Source organism: Taudactylus pleione, unplaced genomic scaffold (genome assembly GCF_031769625.1).
Source record: "Taudactylus pleione unplaced genomic scaffold, aTauple2 ptg000997l, whole genome shotgun sequence".
Classification (NCBI taxonomy): Eukaryota; Metazoa; Chordata; class Amphibia; order Anura; family Myobatrachidae; genus Taudactylus; species Taudactylus pleione.
Window position 1 is genome coordinate 306664 of NW_028285398.1, and position 16724 is coordinate 323387.

The following is a 16724-nucleotide window of genomic DNA, read 5'->3' on the forward strand; positions in this document are numbered from 1 at the left end:
ATTGTGTGAATTACTCTAGTCTACATGCCATAAAAACAGAACCGCAATTATACAAAGACATACTGCAGTGTACAGAACGAGAAGACGGGAGTGGTCCATGCTTTGGCCTTAGGGACAGATGATAGCCCACCTACCCTAGCCCCACCAATAGCAGGCATCTCACAGAATTAGGATAAGACCTATGTAAGGATCAGTGATCCCAAGTAACCCACTGCTGCCACCTGGGGGCGAGTGTAGACAATTCCTATATTATACAAGCATCAGATAACACCCAGCTAGTTAATGTCCTATATACTGCTCCTGGGCCTGTGCTGAAGATGGCTGTCACAGCACCCAGTCAGGGAAAACCTAAAAACCAGCACACCAAGAAAAGTCCTGCAATCCCTTCATATATATATATATATATATATATAGATGGTTCCACAAACATCCTGAGCGCCAGCTCCCTGACGACGAGGTCACAGCTGATGTGATGAAACTACTCCGCTAGATTACCCTGATCAATTTAATGGGCAACATTGGCAAAACGAAGCCTGAATCTGTATACAAAGTGCTACCATGCAGCAGCGCAGCTTTTTCTCACGCAAGGTACCGTTGCGCTTCTGCGACTGTACGCGTTTCTGTGCGGATAAAGTCACAACCCAGCGTCTGTAGTACAATGAGCAGAGTCTCCCCGCGTCTAATGTCGCAGAATTTAGAGTAAAAGACTGTACGCTACACCTCGCTGTATGGCGTATAGGTTTCTGGGGAGACATCTGTAACATGGGATTGCTTTATTTAGCTTACAGCACCTGTAGATCATATACCAGGTGTGTCCTTCTCCATCCCTGAAACCAATGGACGTTCGGAAGGTGGGCAAGCAGCAATATGTAATATATAACAGGTGCAGCCATGTACTTTACTCTCGTGCCAAGCGCAGGGTTTCATCTTTAGCGTTTTGCATACAAGTCCACCATTTTCATAACACTACGGCCACTAGGTGGCGCCTGGCCGGTAGCTGAACGCTCCTTTAGGCAGCACTCACGTGTAGCGTCACATGTAAGACAATGATCGGGTCAGATTTATTCAACGTGTTTAATGATTGTATAACAGTTCTAAATACAACACGACGGTGTTCTAGGTACCGCTTTCTTCACGGGAGGTACACCTCATTTTTGGGGAGGGGGCGTCTGAACATCAGATTTAAAACTCACTTTGCCAAACTCCCAGTAAAAACAGGGTCTGGAAAATAGGGATAGCTGTGAAAGATTTGGCAGTAATAACCACGGGAAGAAATGGTCTCCGCAGCAGTCAGCGGGAAAGTCAGGACCTCTCCATGGAGGAACGCAGGGGGGTGGATGGGGACGGGGACGGGACATCTTCATACATTCATTAATAAAATAAACTTAAAAAGAAAACCAAAAAAAAATAAAAAAAAAAATATAGAAGTTCAAAGTATCAAAAAAGTAAAAAGGAACTGGCAACACCCAGCCGCCGTGCCCCCGCTCAGGCAGGCGCTGGTAGAATGAGGTTCCTTACATACAAGTAAGCGCTTTATTCAAAAAAGTCAGTCGTTTGCCTCTGGGTCGGCCTGGGCCATGTATGCGTCGAGCTCTGCGTCCAGGTGACCCTTCGTCTTGGACATGTAGGCGTCCAGTTGGTTGTCTAGCTGCTCTCGGGTTAGCTTTGGGCGCACAGGCCCCCTTCCTCTCCCGCGTCCTCGCCCACGGCCAAAGCCTCCTCTCCCCCGGATCATCATGCCTCCGCGGCCTGTGAGTAGGGGACGATAAAGGGTCATTAGACTGGATGATTTCTACATACTAATACATGAAAGGAGAGGAAGACGCATGGTCATGGATACAGGATTAGTGAGCATAGGTTAGCACTGACCTCTCCCCGACATGCCTCCACGGCCCATTACTCCTCCTCCTCTCATCAGTCCTCGTCCGGGACCTCCACGGCCACGGATTCCTCCTCTCCTCAGTCCCATTCTGGGGACACCACCGCGCCCTCTGAGGTTTTGACCTGGACAGATTAGAACGTGTTAAAGACGTAGGAAAGCTGGACTCATTACATACAACGGATACCGGTGTGAAGTCACTGACCTCGCATCACCATGCCGCCCCTCTGCATGCCACGGCCTCCGCGGCCAATTCGCAACATCCCCCTCGGCGATCCCCGCATTCCCATTCCAGATCCTCTCATTCCCATTGGGCCGCGTTGAATCCCTCCCATCGGCCTTCCTAACCGCGCCTGGATGTTGCTCTTACCCAGCCGCTGTTTTAAGCTCTACCGAGAGAAAATAAGTGAATTACACTGGTGAAGCGTAACAACCTCCGCTGGCCAACTAACGACAGGACAGAGAAAATACAGTAGATAGACGTCCCGATGGCATGGTCCGGTATTGCCTATCAGAATAGAGAAATCAACCCTCATGAATTGGTTTAGGTCCATGTATCATACAAAAACCACTGCCCGAGGAAGCCTACTGGCTAATGTGTAAGACAGGTAAAATAATGTATACAATGATGCCGGGGACACTTCCCTACACAGCAGATTACAACTTAAGGGGTTGGGGGGTCTTTCAGGGACAAGTTTTGCAGCCCTTTAGTGTTGGATGTGCCAACCCAGAGATCTGACTCTTACAAAGAGCAGGATTTGTATGGGACAAATATCCACTGCTACTTGCTCCCATTAAGGCAATTTCAGGGGCCACATGGGAAGGCATTACTAGTCAATCCGTGCTGTCGGAATTGAGCGATTACTTATGCCTCAGACACTGTCAAAATGATAGTACAATTCCAGGAAATAACTAAAGTGCTGAGTGAACATCACCGCTGATAGAATAAAACCAACGCTCCGTTTCTCCATACAACCTGTAAATAAAGTTATTCCCATGAAACATCCTGGAGATGTGAAAGAATGGACCATCCCAATAAGCGTTACTGGCATACCTTCAGATGAAGGGCAAAGTGCTGCTCTTTATGTACCTGGTCAGTAAATGCAGCACTCAGACATCTGACGCGCAGGGTATCGCTCACATGCTTTCATTGCTCACTATGGTATCTGAGGATCACTGAGTTTAATTTTGTTCTTTCCTGATTGTACAGCGCTGCAGAGTGTTGGCGCCATGTGACAGGAGTAACAATACTGATGGTTTAACAAGTCTCATTTATACTGCTATAAATAATCTCCCCCAGTACCCTCCCACGTGCCAAGCTATCTCCCCCAGTACCCTCCCGCGTGCCAAGCTCACTCTCCTGCACCCTCCCGCGTGCCAAGCTCACTCTCCAGCACCCTCCCACGTGCCAAGCTCACTCTCCAGCACCCTCCCACGTGCCAAGCTCAGACTCTCCAGCACCCTCCCAAAAGCCAAGCTCAAAATCAGTAGGGACATGGGGGACAGAGGCTGGTGGGTGGATCAGGGAGTAGTACGTATAAGGAGTCCAGGACTCAGTAGAGACATGGGGATAGAGGCTGGTGAATCAGGGAGTAGTACGTATAAGGAGTCCAGGGCTCAGTAGACACCTGGGGGATAGAGGCTGGTGGATCAGGGAGTAGTACGTATAAGGAGACCAGAGCTCAGTAGAGACCTGGGGGACAGAGGCTGGTGGATCAGGGAGTAGTACGTATAAGAAGTACAGAGCTCAGTAGAGACCTGGGGGATAGACGCTGGTGGATCAGGGAGTAGTACGTATAAGGAGACCAGAGCTCAGTAGAGACCTGGGGGATAGAGTCTGGTGGATCAGGGAGTAGTACGTATAAGGTGTCCAGGGCTCAGTAGAGACCTGGGGGATAGAGTCTGGTGGATCAGGGAGTAGTACGTATAAGGTGTCCAGGGCTCAGTAGAGACCTGTGGGATAGAGTCTGGTGGATCAGGGAGTAGTACGTATAAGGAGACCAGAGCTCAGTAGAGACATGGGGAGAGGCGCTGGTGGATCAGGGAGTAGTACGTATAAGGAGACCAGAGCTCAGTAGAGACCTGGGGGATAGAGGCTGGTGGATCAGGGAGTAGTACGTATAAGGAGACCAGAGCTCAGTAGAGACCTGTGGGATAGAGTCTGGTGGATCAGGGAGTAGTACGTATAAGGAGACCAGAGCTCAGTAGAGACCTGGGGGATAGAGGCTGGTGGATCAGGGAGTAGTACGTACAAGGAGACCAGAGCTCAGTAGAGACCTGGGGGATAGAGGCTGGTGGATCAGGGAGTAGTACGTATAAGGAGACCAGAGCTCAGTAGAGACCTGGGGGATAGAGGCTGGTGGATCAGGGAGTAGTACGTATAAGGAGACCAGAGCTCAGTAGAGACCTGGGGGATAGAGGCTGGTGGATCAGGGAGTAGTACGTATAAGGTGTCCAGGGCTCAGTAGAGACCTGGGGGATAGAGGCTGGTGGATCAGGGAGTAGTACGTATAAGGAGTCCAGGGCTCAGTAGAGACCTGGGGGATAGAGGCTGGTGGAACATTTAGTAGTACGTATAAGGTGTCCAGAGCTCAGTAGAGGCTGGTGGATCAGGGAGTAGTATGTATAAGGAGTCCAGGGCTCAGTAGAGACCTGGGGGATAGAGGCTGGTGGATCAGGGAGTAGTACGTATAAGGAGACCAGAGCTCAGTAGAGACCTGGGGGATAGAGGCTGGTGGAATAGGGAGTAGTACGTATAAGGAGACCAGAGCTCAGTAGAGACCTGGGGGATAGAGGCTGGTGGAATAGGGAGTAGTACGTATAAGGAGTCCAGAGCTCAGTAGAGGCTGGTGGATCAGGGAGTAGTACGTATAGAGGGCAGGGTTCAGTAGAGGCTGGTGGATCAGGGAGTAGTACGTATAGAGGGCAGGGTTCAGTAGAGGCTGGTGGATCAGGGAGTAGTACGTATAGAGGGCAGGGTTCAGTAGAGGCTGGTGGATCAGGGAGTAGTACGTATAGAGGGCAGGGTTCAGTAGAGGCTGGTGGATCAGGGAGTAGTACGTATAGAGGGCAGGGTTCAGTAGAGGCTGGTGGATCAGGGAGTAGTACGTATAGAGGGCAGGGTTCAGTAGAGGCTGGTGGATCAGGGAGTAGTACGTATAGAGGGCAGGGTTCAGTAGAGGCTGGTGGATCAGGGAGTAGTACGTATAGAGGGCAGGGTTCAGTAGAGGCTGGTGGATCAGGGAGTAGTACGTATAGAGGGCAGGGTTCAGTAGAGGCTGGTGGATCAGGGAGTAGTACGTATAGAGGGCAGGGTTCAGTAGAGGCTGGTGGATCAGGGAGTAGTACGTATAGAGGGCAGGGTTCAGTAGAGGCTGGTGGATCAGGGAGTAGTACGTATAGAGGGCAGGGTTCAGTAGAGGCTGGTGGATCAGGGAGTAGTACGTATAGAGGGCAGGGTTCAGTAGAGGCTGGTGGATCAGGGAGTAGTACGTATAGAGGGCAGGGTTCAGTAGAGGCTGGTGGATCAGGGAGTAGTACGTATAGAGGGCAGGGTTCAGTAGAGGCTGGTGGATCAGGGAGTAGTACGTATAGAGGGCAGGGTTCAGTAGAGGCTGGTGGATCAGGGAGTAGTACGTATAGAGGGCAGGGTTCAGTAGAGGCTGGTGGATCAGGGAGTAGTACGTATAGAGGGCAGGGTTCAGTAGAGGCTGGTGGATCAGGGAGTAGTACGTATAGAGGGCAGGGTTCAGTAGAGGCTGGTGGATCAGGGAGTAGTACGTATAGAGGGCAGGGTTCAGTAGAGGCTGGTGGATCAGGGAGTAGTACGTATAGAGGGCAGGGTTCAGTAGAGGCTGGTGGATCAGGGAGTAGTACGTATAGAGGGCAGGGTTCAGTAGAGGCTGGTGGATCAGGGAGTAGTACGTATAGAGGGCAGGGTTCAGTAGAGGCTGGTGGATCAGGGAGTAGTACGTATAGAGGGCAGGGTTCAGTAGAGGCTGGTGGATCAGGGAGTAGTACGTATAGAGGGCAGGGTTCAGTAGAGGCTGGTGGATCAGGGAGTAGTACGTATAGAGGGCAGGGTTCAGTAGAGGCTGGTGGATCAGGGAGTAGTACGTATAGAGGGCAGGGTTCAGTAGAGGCTGGTGGATCAGGGAGTAGTACGTATAGAGGGCAGGGTTCAGTAGAGGCTGGTGGATCAGGGAGTAGTACGTATAGAGGGCAGGGTTCAGTAGAGGCTGGTGGATCAGGGAGTAGTACGTATAGAGGGCAGGGTTCAGTAGAGGCTGGTGGATCAGGGAGTAGTACGTATAGAGGGCAGGGTTCAGTAGAGGCTGGTGGATCAGGGAGTAGTACGTATAGAGGGCAGGGTTCAGTAGAGGCTGGTGGATCAGGGAGTAGTACGTATAGAGGGCAGGGTTCAGTAGAGGCTGGTGGATCAGGGAGTAGTACGTATAGAGGGCAGGGTTCAGTAGAGGCTGGTGGATCAGGGAGTAGTACGTATAGAGGGCAGGGTTCAGTAGAGGCTGGTGGATCAGGGAGTAGTACGTATAGAGGGCAGGGTTCAGTAGAGGCTGGTGGATCAGGGAGTAGTACGTATAGAGGGCAGGGTTCAGTAGAGGCTGGTGGATCAGGGAGTAGTACGTATAGAGGGCAGGGTTCAGTAGAGGCTGGTGGATCAGGGAGTAGTACGTATAGAGGGCAGGGTTCAGTAGAGGCTGGTGGATCAGGGAGTAGTACGTATAGAGGGCAGGGTTCAGTAGAGGCTGGTGGATCAGGGAGTAGTACGTATAGAGGGCAGGGTTCAGTAGAGGCTGGTGGATCAGGGAGTAGTACGTATAGAGGGCAGGGTTCAGTAGAGGCTGGTGGATCAGGGAGTAGTACGTATAGAGGGCAGGGTTCAGTAGAGGCTGGTGGATCAGGGAGTAGTACGTATAGAGGGCAGGGTTCAGTAGAGGCTGGTGGATCAGGGAGTAGTACGTATAGAGGGCAGGGTTCAGTAGAGGCTGGTGGATCAGGGAGTAGTACGTATAGAGGGCAGGGTTCAGTAGAGGCTGGTGGATCAGGGAGTAGTACGTATAGAGGGCAGGGTTCAGTAGAGGCTGGTGGATCAGGGAGTAGTACGTATAGAGGGCAGGGTTCAGTAGAGGCTGGTGGATCAGGGAGTAGTACGTATAGAGGGCAGGGTTCAGTAGAGGCTGGTGGATCAGGGAGTAGTACGTATAGAGGGCAGGGTTCAGTAGAGGCTGGTGGATCAGGGAGTAGTACGTATAGAGGGCAGGGTTCAGTAGAGGCTGGTGGATCAGGGAGTAGTACGTATAGAGGGCAGGGTTCAGTAGAGGCTGGTGGATCAGGGAGTAGTACGTATAGAGGGCAGGGTTCAGTAGAGGCTGGTGGATCAGGGAGTAGTACGTATAGAGGGCAGGGTTCAGTAGAGGCTGGTGGATCAGGGAGTAGTACGTATAGAGGGCAGGGTTCAGTAGAGGCTGGTGGATCAGGGAGTAGTACGTATAGAGGGCAGGGTTCAGTAGAGGCTGGTGGATCAGGGAGTAGTACGTATAGAGGGCAGGGTTCAGTAGAGGCTGGTGGATCAGGGAGTAGTACGTATAGAGGGCAGGGTTCAGTAGAGGCTGGTGGATCAGGGAGTAGTACGTATAGAGGGCAGGGTTCAGTAGAGGCTGGTGGATCAGGGAGTAGTACGTATAGAGGGCAGGGTTCAGTAGAGGCTGGTGGATCAGGGAGTAGTACGTATAGAGGGCAGGGTTCAGTAGAGGCTGGTGGATCAGGGAGTAGTACGTATAGAGGGCAGGGTTCAGTAGAGGCTGGTGGATCAGGGAGTAGTACGTATAGAGGGCAGGGTTCAGTAGAGGCTGGTGGATCAGGGAGTAGTACGTATAGAGGGCAGGGTTCAGTAGAGGCTGGTGGATCAGGGAGTAGTACGTATAGAGGGCAGGGTTCAGTAGAGGCTGGTGGATCAGGGAGTAGTACGTATAGAGGGCAGGGTTCAGTAGAGGCTGGTGGATCAGGGAGTAGTACGTATAGAGGGCAGGGTTCAGTAGAGGCTGGTGGATCAGGGAGTAGTACGTATAGAGGGCAGGGTTCAGTAGAGGCTGGTGGATCAGGGAGTAGTACGTATAGAGGGCAGGGTTCAGTAGAGGCTGGTGGATCAGGGAGTAGTACGTATAGAGGGCAGGGTTCAGTAGAGGCTGGTGGATCAGGGAGTAGTACGTATAGAGGGCAGGGTTCAGTAGAGGCTGGTGGATCAGGGAGTAGTACGTATAGAGGGCAGGGTTCAGTAGAGGCTGGTGGATCAGGGAGTAGTACGTATAGAGGGCAGGGTTCAGTAGAGGCTGGTGGATCAGGGAGTAGTACGTATAGAGGGCAGGGTTCAGTAGAGGCTGGTGGATCAGGGAGTAGTACGTATAGAGGGCAGGGTTCAGTAGAGGCTGGTGGATCAGGGAGTAGTACGTATAGAGGGCAGGGTTCAGTAGAGGCTGGTGGATCAGGGAGTAGTACGTATAGAGGGCAGGGTTCAGTAGAGGCTGGTGGATCAGGGAGTAGTACGTATAGAGGGCAGGGTTCAGTAGAGGCTGGTGGATCAGGGAGTAGTACGTATAGAGGGCAGGGTTCAGTAGAGGCTGGTGGATCAGGGAGTAGTACGTATAGAGGGCAGGGTTCAGTAGAGGCTGGTGGATCAGGGAGTAGTACGTATAGAGGGCAGGGTTCAGTAGAGGCTGGTGGATCAGGGAGTAGTACGTATAGAGGGCAGGGTTCAGTAGAGGCTGGTGGATCAGGGAGTAGTACGTATAGAGGGCAGGGTTCAGTAGAGGCTGGTGGATCAGGGAGTAGTACGTATAGAGGGCAGGGTTCAGTAGAGGCTGGTGGATCAGGGAGTAGTACGTATAGAGGGCAGGGTTCAGTAGAGGCTGGTGGATCAGGGAGTAGTACGTATAGAGGGCAGGGTTCAGTAGAGGCTGGTGGATCAGGGAGTAGTACGTATAGAGGGCAGGGTTCAGTAGAGGCTGGTGGATCAGGGAGTAGTACGTATAGAGGGCAGGGTTCAGTAGAGGCTGGTGGATCAGGGAGTAGTACGTATAGAGGGCAGGGTTCAGTAGAGGCTGGTGGATCAGGGAGTAGTACGTATAGAGGGCAGGGTTCAGTAGAGGCTGGTGGATCAGGGAGTAGTACGTATAGAGGGCAGGGTTCAGTAGAGGCTGGTGGATCAGGGAGTAGTACGTATAGAGGGCAGGGTTCAGTAGAGGCTGGTGGATCAGGGAGTAGTACGTATAGAGGGCAGGGTTCAGTAGAGGCTGGTGGATCAGGGAGTAGTACGTATAGAGGGCAGGGTTCAGTAGAGGCTGGTGGATCAGGGAGTAGTACGTATAGAGGGCAGGGTTCAGTAGAGGCTGGTGGATCAGGGAGTAGTACGTATAGAGGGCAGGGTTCAGTAGAGGCTGGTGGATCAGGGAGTAGTACGTATAGAGGGCAGGGTTCAGTAGAGGCTGGTGGATCAGGGAGTAGTACGTATAGAGGGCAGGGTTCAGTAGAGGCTGGTGGATCAGGGAGTAGTACGTATAGAGGGCAGGGTTCAGTAGAGGCTGGTGGATCAGGGAGTAGTACGTATAGAGGGCAGGGTTCAGTAGAGGCTGGTGGATCAGGGAGTAGTACGTATAGAGGGCAGGGTTCAGTAGAGGCTGGTGGATCAGGGAGTAGTACGTATAGAGGGCAGGGTTCAGTAGAGGCTGGTGGATCAGGGAGTAGTACGTATAGAGGGCAGGGTTCAGTAGAGGCTGGTGGATCAGGGAGTAGTACGTATAGAGGGCAGGGTTCAGTAGAGGCTGGTGGATCAGGGAGTAGTACGTATAGAGGGCAGGGTTCAGTAGAGGCTGGTGGATCAGGGAGTAGTACGTATAGAGGGCAGGGTTCAGTAGAGGCTGGTGGATCAGGGAGTAGTACGTATAGAGGGCAGGGTTCAGTAGAGGCTGGTGGATCAGGGAGTAGTACGTATAGAGGGCAGGGTTCAGTAGAGGCTGGTGGATCAGGGAGTAGTACGTATAGAGGGCAGGGTTCAGTAGAGGCTGGTGGATCAGGGAGTAGTACGTATAGAGGGCAGGGTTCAGTAGAGGCTGGTGGATCAGGGAGTAGTACGTATAGAGGGCAGGGTTCAGTAGAGGCTGGTGGATCAGGGAGTAGTACGTATAGAGGGCAGGGTTCAGTAGAGGCTGGTGGATCAGGGAGTAGTACGTATAGAGGGCAGGGTTCAGTAGAGGCTGGTGGATCAGGGAGTAGTACGTATAGAGGGCAGGGTTCAGTAGAGGCTGGTGGATCAGGGAGTAGTACGTATAGAGGGCAGGGTTCAGTAGAGGCTGGTGGATCAGGGAGTAGTACGTATAGAGGGCAGGGTTCAGTAGAGGCTGGTGGATCAGGGAGTAGTACGTATAGAGGGCAGGGTTCAGTAGAGGCTGGTGGATCAGGGAGTAGTACGTATAGAGGGCAGGGTTCAGTAGAGGCTGGTGGATCAGGGAGTAGTACGTATAGAGGGCAGGGTTCAGTAGAGGCTGGTGGATCAGGGAGTAGTACGTATAGAGGGCAGGGTTCAGTAGAGGCTGGTGGATCAGGGAGTAGTACGTATAGAGGGCAGGGTTCAGTAGAGGCTGGTGGATCAGGGAGTAGTACGTATAGAGGGCAGGGTTCAGTAGAGGCTGGTGGATCAGGGAGTAGTACGTATAGAGGGCAGGGTTCAGTAGAGGCTGGTGGATCAGGGAGTAGTACGTATAGAGGGCAGGGTTCAGTAGAGGCTGGTGGATCAGGGAGTAGTACGTATAGAGGGCAGGGTTCAGTAGAGGCTGGTGGATCAGGGAGTAGTACGTATAGAGGGCAGGGTTCAGTAGAGGCTGGTGGATCAGGGAGTAGTACGTATAGAGGGCAGGGTTCAGTAGAGGCTGGTGGATCAGGGAGTAGTACGTATAGAGGGCAGGGTTCAGTAGAGGCTGGTGGATCAGGGAGTAGTACGTATAGAGGGCAGGGTTCAGTAGAGGCTGGTGGATCAGGGAGTAGTACGTATAGAGGGCAGGGTTCAGTAGAGGCTGGTGGATCAGGGAGTAGTACGTATAGAGGGCAGGGTTCAGTAGAGGCTGGTGGATCAGGGAGTAGTACGTATAGAGGGCAGGGTTCAGTAGAGGCTGGTGGATCAGGGAGTAGTACGTATAGAGGGCAGGGTTCAGTAGAGGCTGGTGGATCAGGGAGTAGTACGTATAGAGGGCAGGGTTCAGTAGAGGCTGGTGGATCAGGGAGTAGTACGTATAGAGGGCAGGGTTCAGTAGAGGCTGGTGGATCAGGGAGTAGTACGTATAGAGGGCAGGGTTCAGTAGAGGCTGGTGGATCAGGGAGTAGTACGTATAGAGGGCAGGGTTCAGTAGAGGCTGGTGGATCAGGGAGTAGTACGTATAGAGGGCAGGGTTCAGTAGAGGCTGGTGGATCAGGGAGTAGTACGTATAGAGGGCAGGGTTCAGTAGAGGCTGGTGGATCAGGGAGTAGTACGTATAGAGGGCAGGGTTCAGTAGAGGCTGGTGGATCAGGGAGTAGTACGTATAGAGGGCAGGGTTCAGTAGAGGCTGGTGGATCAGGGAGTAGTACGTATAGAGGGCAGGGTTCAGTAGAGGCTGGTGGATCAGGGAGTAGTACGTATAGAGGGCAGGGTTCAGTAGAGGCTGGTGGATCAGGGAGTAGTACGTATAGAGGGCAGGGTTCAGTAGAGGCTGGTGGATCAGGGAGTAGTACGTATAGAGGGCAGGGTTCAGTAGAGGCTGGTGGATCAGGGAGTAGTACGTATAGAGGGCAGGGTTCAGTAGAGGCTGGTGGATCAGGGAGTAGTACGTATAGAGGGCAGGGTTCAGTAGAGGCTGGTGGATCAGGGAGTAGTACGTATAGAGGGCAGGGTTCAGTAGAGGCTGGTGGATCAGGGAGTAGTACGTATAGAGGGCAGGGTTCAGTAGAGGCTGGTGGATCAGGGAGTAGTACGTATAGAGGGCAGGGTTCAGTAGAGGCTGGTGGATCAGGGAGTAGTACGTATAGAGGGCAGGGTTCAGTAGAGGCTGGTGGATCAGGGAGTAGTACGTATAGAGGGCAGGGTTCAGTAGAGGCTGGTGGATCAGGGAGTAGTACGTATAGAGGGCAGGGTTCAGTAGAGGCTGGTGGATCAGGGAGTAGTACGTATAGAGGGCAGGGTTCAGTAGAGGCTGGTGGATCAGGGAGTAGTACGTATAGAGGGCAGGGTTCAGTAGAGGCTGGTGGATCAGGGAGTAGTACGTATAGAGGGCAGGGTTCAGTAGAGGCTGGTGGATCAGGGAGTAGTACGTATAGAGGGCAGGGCTCAGCAGAGAGCTGAGTTTTAGCAGTCAGGTTTGGCAGAAGACTTCAGGGTTGCCCACACCAGTGATCTCCCAGATGCATTACAACAGAACACAACTTGAGAAAAGCTCTAGAGCATAGCAATGCAGCGAGGTGCGATACCCAGTATGCCTCAAACATGACGCTCGGAGGAGCCTGCAAGGAAATGGATATCCATAATACTCAGGATACGTCTGAACTAATCGGAAAGCCGATTTCACATCAGAGTGGCCATTATTGTATGAGGATATGTAGTCACCGTAGGGGCTCCTGTTTTGCGGTCCTATCGCCTTCGATCACTGAGCACCATTAGTACAAATACCTGAACTGGCGACATCAAATCTTTCCTATAGAAATGCTCCCATAATGCCATGCTGCACATGTAAACGCTAAACGACACCAAGTGTGTGTTCCCAGCAGGTGCACTGATGGCGGGGCAGCCTGGGTGACATCTTCAGGTAATCAGTACCCAGGCTGGCAAGTACTCCTTTTGTGGGGGTACAGTCTGGTGTCATTTCCAGCCCCGCTTAGCGTTAGGTGACTTCCACCTGTACAGATTTCCAGCAGCTATTTGCTGGTCATTCATTCTGAAGCCATAACCAGCAAATGTGCTCATCGGCACAAAGGTATAATCACAAGATAAGACTGCTAGAATGTAGATATTATCTACAATGTGAGCTCAGTTACCAGAGACAGAACGTTAGTGTGCGGGGACAGCAGAAGTCACTGATTACCTGATCTAACTCCGCAGACACCTCATACATTCATTGCAATTAGATGGTGTAAGTGTGACATGTTACTTCCAGGACCAGTCACTAGTATATACTGCATGGCATCGGTCAGGTGATTTATAGCACAAGAGAACCGTCCCCCCCATAACCCTGCACTAAGCAACCTAGAAAAGTCACTATGGGCAACAGCACGTGTGTACCAGGACCAGTCACTAGTATATACTGCATGGCATCGGTGTGGTGGTTTATAGCACAAGAGAACCGTCCCCCCCATAACCCTGCACTAAGCAACCTAGAAAAGTCACTATGGGCAACAGCACGTGTGTACCAGGACCAGTCACTAGTATATACTGCATGGCATCGGTCTGGTGATTTATAGCACAAGAGAACCGTCCCCCCCATAACCCTGCACTAAGCAACCTAGAAAAGTCACTATGGGCAACAGCACGTGTGTACCAGGACCAGTCACTAGTATATACTGCATGGCATCGGTGTGGTGATTTATAGCACAAGAGAACCGTCCCCCCCCCCCCCCCCCCCCATAACCCTGCACTAAGCAACCTAGAAAAGTCACTATGGGCAACAGCACGTGTGTACCAGGACCAGTCACTAGTATATACTGCATGGCATCGGTGTGGTGATTTATAGCACAAGAGAACCGTCCCCCCCCCCCCCCCCCATAACCCTGCACTAAGCAACCTAGAAAAGTCACTATGGGCAACAGCACGTGTGTACCAGGACCAGTCACTAGTATATACTGCATGGCATCGGTGTGGTGGTTTATAGCACAAGAGAACCGTCCCCCCCCCCCCCCCCCATAACCCTGCACTAAGCAACCTAGAAAAGTCACTATGGGCAACAGCACGTGTGTACCAGGACCTTTAGGACAGGGGTAGGCAACCTGTGACACTCCACCTGCTGCTGACAGTATAGCAGGATCTAACAGCAAGACAGTAGCAGGGCATGTTGGGATGTGTAGTTCCACAAGTTTCCTACCCTTGCCCTAGAAAGAACAAGAAACTGCATTACTGGTCACCGGATATGTAGGAGCCGGAGGACACGCAGACAAAAGGTAGTCAGATAATATGTAGACCAGCGCCTCGGCTCCGGTATGAGACATCCGGCACTGCAGCCACACGAATTATGGCACATCGGGCTCACTGCCAGCAATACAGCCAAGATGGCAGCCACAGTTCTGTCCCTATCAGAGTCCCACCTGAAGCTTACGTGAAAAGAGTTAGACGGGGATGGTATGATGGCAGAAGCTGGGAGGTAGGGGACCCTAGGATGGAATAGGTCATTAGTTATCATGCTGAAGGTACACAAGTTCCCCTCTAAGAGCAGAACATTTGGCTGTAATGAGACCCAATAGAAGGTCGCTAGAAATCTTTTATGTTGTATTCTTCATCCTTCCCTTAGAGGAACGGAAGCCATGTCTCTCACATAACCTGCTCATCTCACCAGCTTAGTGCCCGCCGACCTTAAGGATGACTGCAACTTACAAACACCACCACACAGAGGGAGGGTCGCCGGAAAGGGCAGCCACGGACGCCAGCCCCCCGCGCTCCCAGTCTCACCTGTTTCAGCTTCAGAGCAGCTTGCACGGACGGCCGGTACTCCATCTGCTGTGCCAGTCTTCTGTTCCTGGCGCTGGCCAGGTGCTGTTGCTGCATCGTGGCACGGATATTCACTGGCATCGGCTGTTTGTTCTTCAGCATGTTAGTAAAGCTTCAAGGTCGAACAAAATGGGGGGGAGGGTTTAAATAAGTTTTAACAGACACTACGGTGTATCTTAAGGCCCCCGGAGGAGCTGCCATGAACTTTAGAAGGCATCGTTGGCACGTATGCCAGGAAAAGAAAGATCTAGCCTCCGCAAATTCCACAAATGCACAGCAATAAAGAGACCTACATTACAGGGCGGACAGCACAGCTACTCAGGAGAGCCCAGTTACAGCAGACGACAGGAGAGAAGACAAGGTCCGTGTATGAATGTATGTGCTGATGTTAGTAAGGAAAGTAGTTCCAGAAGTGGCATGAGATGTGGGGGGGGGTGGGGGGGGGGGGGTGACAGAGCGACACACTGGTGGCGGTCACATATTCAGGCAGGTGGTTTACAGCAGACGACAGGAGAGAAGACAAGGTCCGTGTATGAATGTATGTGCTGATGTTAGTAAGAAAGTAATTCCAGAAGTGGGCATTGAGATGTGGGGGGGGGTGGGTGACAGAGCGACACACTGGTGGCGGTCACACATTCAGGCAGTGGTTACGGCAGGAGACAGTAAATGGATCACACAGCAATAAAGAGACCTATCATTACAGGGCGGACAGCACAGCTAGGCAGGAGGGCCCACGGTTGAGGCGACGACTGGGGTTAAGACAAGGTCCGTGTAAGAAGAGATGTGCTGATGTTAGTAGACAGTAGTTACAAAGTGCATAGATTGTGGTGGGGGTGGCATGAGATGTGGGGGGGGGGGTTGGGGACAGGGGTGACGTGGACACATGGAGGCAGGTCAATGTCAGGCAGGTGGTTACAGCTGAGACAGAAGGTCAGTACAGAAGTAATGGTGTGCAGATACAGAGACATGAGCATGAGGAGGGAGCAGACAGAAAAAGCAAAGCAGTTGCCTCTTACAAGACCCTAGAACTTTTGTTAAAGGGTCTTTGGGGCAGGGAGAGTGAACCCGCATCATGCCTCTTACAGATGCTAGCCACACAAGCATAGTGTGCCAGCCTTGGACACGCAGCAGAATCACGCAGCACAGGTAACATGCTACCAGGGCTGCAGCCAGAACTTGAACCCATGTATCACACGTGAAATAACAAGGGAAGTCATGTTACAGCCCTTCACGGTGCATTACCAAACGCTAGTGACAAACTCCTCACACACAGCGTGCCATGGCTGCCATGACTGAACAGGCTGGCGCCCGGCTCTCCGTTAGGGAGGCGCAGGGCCAGTGCTGCCCATCAAGGGGCCACACAGGGTATGTTCTACATTTGGTATGTTACGCAGATGTTGTTGTTGGGCTTCCTCACCGCTCGTTCAGCGACAGCTTGTGGTGCTCTTTAGCACAACTTTAGATGCCGATGAGAGAGGCCATCTACTTACTTCGGGTAACCTACAAAAGAACAAGCCACAGTTTAGTACACCAGCAAAGCATCATGGCCTCAAGACAGCACACACCCCCAGACCCAACAGTGCCACTCCCAGCACACACCTCAGACCCCCCATTCTCCCCACCTCCAGGCCTCATACCTCACATCCAGACCTCACTCATTTACCACCACATCTAGGCCTCACCGCATACACCCTCACCACCATGCCTCATTAACCCCCCACCCTATACCCCATCTCTGGGCCTCTCTCCCCCACACCCAGCCTTGGGTCTCACAACCCTACCCCCATACACACCACCTCCGGGTCCCCCTCTCATACAGCCATACCTCCGGGCCTCACTAACCCCCCATACAGCCATACCTCCGGGCCTCACTAACCCCCCATACAACCATACCTCCGGGCCTCACTAACCCCCCATACAGCCAAACCTCCGGGCCTCACTAACCCCCCATACAGCCATACCGCCGGGCCTCACTAACCCCCCATACAGCCATACCTCCGGGCATCACTAACCCCCCATACAACCATACCTCCGGGCCTCACTAACCCCCCATACAACCATACCTCCGGGCCTCACTAACCCCCCATACAACCATACCTCCCGGGCCTC

General features: G+C 52.4%; 1 protein-coding gene across 1 annotated transcript; it reads right to left on the reverse strand.

Annotated features, from left to right (window-relative positions):
• Nucleotides 1-1060: 1060 nt before the first annotated feature.
• On the reverse strand, nt 1061-16228 carry CHTOP (chromatin target of PRMT1). The gene is given in 7 exon segments (XM_088461002.1): nt 1061-1749; nt 1870-2004; nt 2085-2268; nt 14577-14727; nt 16033-16054; nt 16057-16115; nt 16215-16228. Coding segments are annotated over 7 exon segments (768 nt in total). The 3' UTR covers nt 1061-1546.
• Between the last annotated feature and the right edge of the window lie 496 nt (nt 16229-16724).